The 9,740-nt window shown below is 43.6% G+C and overlaps 2 protein-coding genes across 3 annotated transcripts; both read right to left on the reverse strand.

Moving 5' to 3' along the window:
- Nucleotides 1-407: 407 nt before the first annotated feature.
- Nucleotides 408-2,345, reverse strand: LOC119280804. The gene is made up of 5 exons (XM_037561523.1): nt 2,007-2,345; nt 1,421-1,534; nt 1,136-1,264; nt 869-997; nt 408-781 (listed from the first exon to the last, which is right to left on the reverse strand). The coding sequence occupies exons 1-5, from the start codon at nt 2,254-2,256 to the stop codon at nt 552-554; spliced, it is 852 nt and encodes a 283-aa protein (XP_037417420.1). The 5' UTR covers nt 2,257-2,345; the 3' UTR covers nt 408-551.
- Nucleotides 2,346-6,591: 4,246 nt separating this feature from the next.
- On the reverse strand, nt 6,592-9,413 carry LOC119280805. Of its 2 annotated transcripts, none has more exons than XM_037561524.1 (7): nt 9,147-9,413; nt 8,512-8,646; nt 8,271-8,411; nt 8,007-8,138; nt 7,736-7,855; nt 7,465-7,646; nt 6,592-6,987 (listed from the first exon to the last, which is right to left on the reverse strand). In XM_037561524.1, exons 1-7 carry the CDS (start codon nt 9,373-9,375, stop codon nt 6,865-6,867), a joined length of 1,062 nt encoding a protein of 353 aa, XP_037417421.1. In that variant the 5' UTR covers nt 9,376-9,413; the 3' UTR covers nt 6,592-6,864. The 2 variants fall into 2 exon arrangements, with proteins under 2 accessions (XP_037417421.1, XP_037417422.1); XM_037561525.1 differs by having other exon boundaries at nt 8,271-8,399; nt 9,147-9,411.
- Between the last annotated feature and the right edge of the window lie 327 nt (nt 9,414-9,740).

Below are 9,740 nucleotides of genomic sequence, written 5' to 3' on the forward strand. Positions count from 1 at the left end.
GAACCTGAACATATCAACAAGTGCAGACATCTTCATGTTCTGCAGCAAACCCATTTCTAAGATAAGTAAGTAGTAACTAGCGGCCATTAGAGCTCGCATAATCATTAAAGTATCACTAAGAGCAACAGAAGGCGTTGCTGTGCGAGCCGATTCTACTACCTAACTAAATCCTGCATAGCCTTCGTTTTTTCTGTGCCTTTGTCTGGTACACAGGAGGATCTAGTCAGTGATAAATATATACAACTTCTTGTAAGTGGAAAAAATGTTTTCAACAGAGGACATGGCATGGTCGCATGATAGCTAAATGGATGATTTACTGGCAATAAAAGACAGAAATACCATCAGGGCAAGTCGTGTGCAGCTTCTAAAAATTATTACATTGTAAAGATTAAGATACGCTAGTCATATAATTTTTTTGGGACATGTCAATCAGAAATATCAATATGGAGGTTGCTTGCTTAACGCATACATTATATACCATCCGGATAAAACTAAATGTGATAGTGGCATTAGTCATTCACCCATATTTTACAATTTTGCCTATGAACCAATTAATCTAGTGGCACCCGGGTACGCGTAGAATTCGGTGCAGAGCTTACGGTCTTCCTGTAGTACTCATTCTCAGCTCTCAACTCTTCATTCTGTTTCTTCAAAGACTTGTTCTCCTCTGTCTTGAAATGCAACTCTAGTTCGAGCCTCTGAATCTGTTCAGCCTCGAGCTCTTTCGTCTTGCAAACGAGCTGCTGCCTCAGCCTCTGATTCTCAGCTCTCAGATACTCACCTGCATTGATACTAAAAATTATCGAGAAACACATTGTGTATTTTGAAATATGCGAGTACTAAGAGCTAGTGATTATCTTTTCTATACCTTGACTTGTTTTGTTCTGGATCTCAATTCCAGTCGATTGCACTCTGTTGGGTGTCGCGGCTGCTTTCCTCTTCCTTCCTTGCTCCCAGCCTCCAATCTGAACGTAGTTGTCCGCAGAAACGTACTTGTCTGCATTTAACCATTTCATTTGCACATTACTCAAAATGTAATCAATCTGACAGATAGGGACGCATGCATTCTACTCATGATGAAACTGCATACGTGCATACTGTGTTCTATAAGTACCATTTGCAACAAGGTTCATACCTTGACCTTCTTCGTTCTGGATCTCATTTCCAGTAGCCTGAGATTCGTTTCGTTTGTCGGTTGCCTTTCTCTTCATTCCCTGCAGCCCGCCTCCAATCTGAACATAGCTGTCTTCAGAAACATGCTCGGCTGCATTTAAACATTCCATCGCACACCACTCAAAAATTAATGTAGTAAATCTCAGAGATAACAAAGCATACATTCTACTTATGATGAACTGCATACATGGATATTGTGTTCTGTAAGTAACAATTGCAAGAAGGGGTGATCAATACTTCTTTATACCTTCATCTTCAGAAGCCTGTGGTGCATTTAGTTTGGCGGCTGCTTCTCTGTTCCTTCCCTGCAGCTCAGCTTCACACGGAAAATGGCTATTCTGAGAAATCCCCTCCTCTGCCACTGACATTTCCATTTGCAACACCACTCAGGTTTAAAAAATACAATCAATCTCATAGATATAGCACCAATTGCATGGAAAATCAAGAACATTGTCGATCTACACTACAGCTAGTACTAATTGCAGGAACATTTGATTACGATCCAGTACTACCAAATGCTCTGCTCCTGGGAACAGATTTTTCTAGATGGCCTGGAAACTGTGTCGACTGCATAGAAACCAAACGCATTTGGCTGATCGCTGACTAGGATTCAAATTGTGGAGTCGATCGATTCAACAAAACCCTAAATCAGGGAGTGAACCCCCAAAAAAATTCCCCAACCTATCCGGGAAGCATCCTAGAAGTCGCTTGCGATTTCCAGAGCTGCGAGCCATGAGAGATGGCCGCGGCGAGGAATCGAAGCAAGGGGTGACCGTTCACGGCGATCGAAAATGATGTAATTAAGGAAGTGCGTAAGTGTCCGGCTTAATTACCGTCGCAATCGCGGGCGGCGCCGCTGCCGCCCTCCCTCCCGGCGGGCGCGTGGGCGTCCGACACCGTCTCCTCGCCCGCCACCACGCCCGCATTCTCCTCCTCCTCCTGCTGCTGCCCCCGCTCGAAACTGGAATCGGAGTCCGTCCCGTCCTCCTCGTCGTCTTGCCCTTGGTCGACGGCGACGCCATTGTTGAATGTCTCCCACCACTTTTTGAAATCGTCAGGTACGTCGGCGGCGGTGGCGGCCATGGGGAAGTCGGCCGGCTTGAAGCGGAAGACTCTCGTGCTTCTCACTCTCACTCTGTCTCTCCGGAGGCCGGCTGTGATTTGGGAGTGGTGGGGTGGTGGGTGCGGACTGACGACGAAATTGTCGAGTTTACTTAACTTTTCACCTTCCCGCTGTACCCACGCGCTGTAATTCCGTTCCATTTTCCCACCAAAAAAAAAGTCAAAATGCTACTCAAAGTGCTACTAGTACTGTAAATTTCATTTCCTGAGACTTAAACTTTGGTATTTGATTTATCGAGAGAAACAGGCGTCCTAAATATATTTGGATATGTTTGTTCTGGACTAATAAGGTTCCGGGAACGCTCCGGCACGCAGGGTGGGAGCTAGGCTGGATGTGATGTGAAGCTGGGATGGGCCACAAAGTAAAAGGAAGAAGTTAGGGAGGTGGTGACCCTAGATCACCGAGGTGTTCTAAAGCCCTCCTCCGACGTTTCTCTAATGCGACGCTTTGCTATACAGACCATAGAAGCCGGTGTCTTCTGGTCTACGTTAACGATTTCGTGGCCGTTACTTCTACAAGCTCATGGTTTTCAACAAGTTTGCTTTACTAAGATAGAGATATAGAGGAGGCAACAAGCTTTGCTCATGGTGCGGAGCCAATGAGTAGAAGGAAGAAAATTTTGGTACCCCGAAAGATTTGGATGTATCTTTCAATTCTATAAGGTTGTTTTTATAACGACATATGTTTTATTTAATATATGGCATTTGATTTTTTTAAATAAAAAAAAGACAATGTCACCTTCACCTACACTAAATCAACTCTCGTTTCTTTTCCGACGAGGAGAACAAGCATAGATCATACACATTGGTGGAGATGCACAATCAACATCCCTAATGTTGTTGTTTTTCAGTGCTCAAGAGCAACGCTCTCTCCATTTGACCTTCAAGGTTTTATTGGACGCGCCCTCCATTCGGATATATAATGTATATTTCTGTGGTGCTAAGTCACATTTTAAATTATGATCAAGATTATAGTACATCTTTTTTAGTTGTATAGTACATCTATCATTCTATGAACTTGGTCAAACTGATGAACACATTGCGAGTTACAATGATGTTAAGATCATTGTCTCTTTGTCTAAATTTATTATTCCATAGCAACGCACGGGCATTCAGTTACTATAATGTATATTTCTCTGGTGCTAAGTCACATTTTTAAGCGTGATCAAGATTATAGTACGTTATAGAATTTCCGTTAGAGTACATCTTTTTTAGTTGTATAGTACATCTATCATTCTCAGGTCAAACTGAAAGAAATTTAACTTAACACAAGATTTATTAGTCCTTCAAAACCCGAACAAGGAGAGTATGTCATAAGACATGGAATCGACCACAAGATAAAGAGGTCAATCATGAAGTTTATGCTAGCACGTTGTTCATCTAACCGTTTAGTATAAAACTTGGGTGCTCTTATACTTTTCAAACTGAATTAACGATATAAACCACACAATGAATTATATCAATATAAGAAAGCTACATAAAAGTAGACAATCCTCATCCAAAAAAGGAGTCGATGTATTCCAGATTGCCTAGATATAGGGATGCTGGTGGACGTGTTCGTGAGGCCCATGACCATGCAAAATCGATGATTTTGTTAATTAGCTTGGTTTTTAAAGTAGCAACAATTAGCCTATTTTCGGTCTCGTGGACCCGTCCATCCCCCTGCCTCCCTACCTAGAAAGTCTTTTCCTAAAATGTCATTTCCAAGTCATACTTGGAGAGAGTGTTGTCCCTCAGCATAAGTTGGTGGTTGCGGACTTCCACTTTTGGATTCGTGTCCAGCGGGATAAGCGTACCAAAGTCGCTAGAACAAAGTGGTGGAAGCTCAAGGGGTAAGTAGCTCAGGCGTTCAAGGAGATGGTCATTAAGGCGGGCCCTTGGGAGGAATGAGGGGATGAGGACAATGTATGGATGAAGATGGCGACTTGCATTCATAAGGTGTTCGCGGAGGAGTTTGAAGTGTCCAGGGGAAGAAGAAATGAAGGTAAGGATACCTGGTGGTGGAATGATGATGTCTAGAAGGCGATTTTGGAGAAAAAGATTGTTTCAGACGCCTATACCTGGATAGGAGTGCAGACAACATAGAGAAGTACAAGATGGCGAAGAAGATCGCAAAACAAGCTATTAGTGAAGCAAGGGGTCGGGCATATGAGGACCTCTACCAGCGGTTAGCCACGAAGGAAGGCGAAAGGGACATCTATAAGATGGCCAAAATCTCAGAGAGGAAGACGAGGGATGTTGGCCAAGTCAAATGCATCAAGGATGGAGTAGACCAGCTCCTGGTGAAGGACAAGGAGATTAAGCATACATGGCAGGAGTACTTCAACAAGCTGTTTAACAGGGAGAATGAGACTTCTACCATTGAACTGGATGACTCCTTTGATGAGGCCAACATGCATTTTGTGCGGCGAATCCAGGAGTCTGAGGTCAAGGAGGTTTTAAAAAGGATGAAAGGAGGCAAGGCGATGGGCCCTGATTGTATCCCCATTGAGGTGTGGAAAGGCCTCGAGGGCATATCAATAGTATGGCTAACCAAGAATTTCAACCTTATTTTTGGGCAAATAAGATGCGAGAAGAATGGAGATGGAGTATATTAGTACCAATCTTAAAGAACAAGGGGATGTTCAGAGTTGTACTAACTACCATGAAATTAAACTGATGAGCTATACAATGAAGCTATGGGAGAGAGTCATTGAGCACCGCTTAAGAAGAATGACAAACGTGACTAAAAATCAGTTTGGCTTCATGCCTGAGAGGTCGACCATGGAAGCCATTTTCTTGGTATGACAACTTATGAAGAGATAAAGGGGGCAAAAGAAGGACCTACATATGGTGTTCATTGACTTGGAGAAGGCCTATGATAAGATACCACGGAATGTTATATGTGGTGGGCCTTGAAAAAACACAAAGTCCTAGAAAAGTACATTACCCTCATCAAAGACATGTATGATAATGTTGTGACAAGTGTTCAAACAAGTGATGTTGACGCTGATGACTTCCCGATTAAGACATGACTGCATCAGGGGTCAGCTTTGAGCCACTTATCTTTTTTTTGGTGATGGATGAGGTCACAAGGAGATATCCCATGGTGTATGCTCTTTGCGGATGATGTGGTGCTAGTTGACGATATTCAGATGGGGGTCAATAGGAGTTAGAGTTATGGAGACAAATGTTGGATCGAAAGGTTTTAGGTTTAGTAGAACTAAAACCGAGTACATGAAGTGCAGTTTTAGTACTACTAGGCGCGAGGAGGAGGAGGAGGAGGAGGTTAGCCTTGGTGGGCAGGTGGTGCCTCGAAATGACACCTTTCGATATTTGGGGTCAATGCTGCAGAAAAGATGGGGGTATTGATGAATATGTGAACCATTGAATTAAAACCGGATGGATAAGTGGCGCCGAGCTTTGGGCATTCTCTTTGACAAGAGAGTGCAAAGAATGCCACAAAAGCTAAAAGAGAAGTTCTATAGGACGGCGGTTTGACCCGCAATGTGTATGATGCTGAGTGTTGGCTGACTAAAAGGTGACATGTTCAACAGATAGGTGTGGTGGAGATGCGCATGTTGAGATGGATGTGTGGTCACACGAGGAAGGATCGAGTCCGGAATGATGATATACAGGATAGAGTAGAGGTAGCACCAATTGAAGAGAAGTTTGACCAACATCGTCTGAGATGGTTCAGGCATATTCAGCGCAGGCCTCCAGAAGTTCCAGTACATAGCGGACGGCTAAAGCGTGATCAAGAGAGGTCGGGATAGACCGAATTTGACATAGAAGGAGTCTGTAAAAAGAGATTTGAAGGATTGAAGTATCACCAAAGAACTAGTCATGGACAAGGGTGCGTGAAAGCTTGCTATCCATGTGTCAGAATCATGAGTTGGTCATGAGATCTTATGGGTTTCACCTCTAGCATACCCCAACTTGTTTGAGACTAAAGGCTTGGTCGTTGTTTGTTGTTGTTGTCATCATCATTTCCAAGTCATCAATATTCTCGTCGTCAGATTTATCACCAGAGAAACTCCAGCCTGAATAATTAAGTCAATCAGAATAAGCCCGATTAATGCTTAAGCTCATGCCTAAATTAAATTGCACCTTCTTTCCGAAGCTGTTGACTGTGTGTGTGGGAAGGACGACGAAGGAACAACCCCTTGTGCAGACTTTTGACTATCTGGTCAAATCATAGTCCTACAATGCGCAGACTTTTGACTACCTGGTCAAATCATAGTCTACAATGTGCATACTCATATGGCAGGTAAATGAACGATTTACCGGCAACAGAGTAATGAATAACCAATAACTTTTGCTTTGCTAGTACGTTGTTTCCCAGAAGATTCAGTACTAATCAGACTAGCCTTCAGGTTCTCACATAAACATCAGAGGAGCTCAACAGATCAAGTGCAGCAGACATTTCATGTTTCTGCAGCAAACCTGTTTCTAAGATACGTGGTAACTAGATGTCACTAGAGCTAATATAATTGCAAAAGCATCACTAAAATCAACAAAAGGCTTGCGCACTGCCGCACGAGCAGATTCTACAGATCGTAGTGTAACACAGCATAACTTCACAGGATGTTAGATGGAGCCGTCGTCTTCTTCAGAACAAGCGGAAGCGCGTCTCTCGGGGCAGTTACGGAAGTCGTGGTCGACATACTCCTTACAGAACCTGCACAGCCTTTGGGTTTTTGTTGGCTTTGCCTGGTACACACAGAGGACCAAGTTAGTGAATACATACAAGTGCTTGTAAGCGTAAGTACCAGATGTTTTAAACAGAGGACATGGCATGGTCATATATGACAGCTAAATAGATGATTTACTGGCAATAAAAGAACGAATACCACCAGGACAATTCGTGTGCAGCTTCTAAAAATTATTCCATTGTAAAGATGTGATAACCCCCTATATCAATTTTTTTGACATGTCAATGAGAAAATTACTACAGAACTTGTTGAATGCATATATTCTATAGCATCGGATTGAAACTACAGGTGATGGCCCTAGGAATATTAAGGGCTAAGGCAGAATTCAAAGTAATTTGTAATACACAAAACATCTACAGGTTGCGCAATAGTAGGGCAGTGGCATTAGTTATCCAAACATATTTGCAAATTTGCTTGTGAAGAAATTAATCTAGAGGCATGCTGGTACGAGTAGAGCATTCTGTGTAGAGCTTACGGTCTTCTTATAGTACTCATTCTCAGCTTTCAACTCTTCAAGCTGCTTCCTCAGAAACTCGTTCTCCTTTTTCATAAAATGCAATTCTAGCTCAAGTCTCCTAATCTGCTCAGCCTCAAGCTCTTTCGTCTTGCGAACAAGCTGCAGCCTCAGCATCTGATTCTCAGCTCTCAGGCACTCACCTGCACTGATACAAAATATTACCGAGAAATGGCATGGACTATTTTGAAATATGCGAGTACTAAGAACTAGTGATGATGCTTTTTTATACCAAAAGCATTTTTCTTCTGGATCTTAATTCCGGTCATTTGTTGTTTGCTGGGTGCCACTGTTGTTTTCCTCTTCCTTCCTTGCTGCCCGCCTCCAATCTTGTCCTCAGAAAAATATCCCTCTGCATTTGAACATTCCATTCACACACACTCAAAATGCACTCAATCTCAGAGATAACAAAGCACGCATTCTACTCATGACGAACTGGATACATGGATATTGTGTATTATAAGTAACAATTGCAAGACAAGGTGATCAATACTTATTTATACCTTGATCTTCTTCGTTCTGGATCTCATCTCCAGAAGCCCATGGTGTATTTAGTTTGGCGGCTGCTTCTCTGTTCCTTCCTTGCAGCCCATCTTCATGCTGAAAATGGTTATCCTCACAATTCTCCTCCGTAACTGCAATTTTCGTTTGCACTACCACTCAGGACTCAAAATCCAATCAATTTCATAGTCATAGTGATAAGAACTAGTGATGTTGTATTTTGAAATATGCGAGTACTAAGAGCTAGTGATGATGTTTTTTTATACCATGAGCATTTTGGTTCAGGATCCCAGATCCAACCGTCTGCGGTTTGCCTGTTGTTACGGTTGCTTTCCTCTTCTTTGCTTGGAACTCACCTCCAGCGTAGTTATCCTCAGAAACATACTCCTCTGCATCTAAACATTCCGCTTATGCACCACCAGAATATTCAATCAATCTCAGAGACAACGAAGCATGGATATTATGTTCTATAAGTAGCAATTGCAACAAGGGGTGATCAATTTATACCTTGACCTTCTTCATCACGGGTCTCAGCTGCAGTAGCCCGCGGTGTATTTCGTCCGGCGGCAGCTTCTCTCTTCATTCCCTGCAGCACACTTTCAAGCTGAAAATGGCCATCCTCGGAAATCTCCTCCTCTGCAACTGAAATTTTCATTTGCAACACCACTCAGATCTGAAATCCAATCAATCTCATAATCATAGATATAGCATGAACAAGCATGGTAAGTCAAGAAAAGTGTCTGTGTACACTACAGCTAGTACTAATTATAGTAGTGGAATTCTTAGATTCTACAAGGCGTGCACTAATTGCAGGAATGTTCGAATCTACGATGCAGTGCCACCACAAGCTCTGCTCCTGGGAACTGATTTCTCTTAATAGTACATTTTGATGGTCCTTGATTACGATTCAAACTGTGGACTGAATTACTGAAGCCCCCCAAAAAAATTCCCCAATCTATCCGCGAAGCATTCCAGAAGCCGCTCGCGATTTCAGTACCTCCAACTCCAAGCCATACGAGATGGTGAAGGCGGGAACCGAAAGCAAGAGCCAAGAGGTGATGTTCGTGGCGATCGAAAATGGAAACAAATTAATGCTGCTGCCTAATTAATTAATTAAGGAAGTGAGTGTCAGGCTTAATTACCGTCGCAATCGCGGGCGGCGCCGCTGCTGCCCTCCCTCCCGGCGGGGGCGAGGGCGTCCGGCTCCACCTTCCGGTCGCGCTCGCCCGCATCCTCCTCCTCCTCCGCGCCCTGCTCGAAATCGGAGTCGGAGTCCACCATCGGCTCATCTTCCACGGCGCCGCCATTGTTGAAGGTCTCCCACCACTTGTTGAACCCGTCGCGGACGTGGGCGGCGGCGTCGTCGGCCATGCCGACGGGGCGATGCCCGCCGGCGTTGTTGTTGGAGTTGCAGCGAAAGCGGAAGGCTGCTGTGCTGCGCGTCTCTCCCTCTGGCGTGGAGGTCAGTTGTGATTTTGCGAGTCGTGCGTGGCCCAGTGGGTCGTGGGTGAGCACTAAAAGAAATCTTTTGCGACATAGTTGATATTGCAGATTTTTTTTCTTCACTATTTTTGCAACGTAGGTGTTGTTGCGGGAAACAAATTGCACACATACAATGTTGCAAAAATATTTGTCATTTTTTTGTCTTTATTTTTTGCAACATGATTGTTGTTGCGGAAGACAATTTTGCAACACACATGATGTTGCAGAAAAAAAGGCGCGAACGACACGTGTCA

Source organism: Triticum dicoccoides, chromosome 3B (assembly GCF_002162155.2).
Source record: "Triticum dicoccoides isolate Atlit2015 ecotype Zavitan chromosome 3B, WEW_v2.0, whole genome shotgun sequence".
NCBI lineage: Eukaryota > Viridiplantae > Streptophyta > Magnoliopsida > Poales > Poaceae > Triticum > Triticum dicoccoides.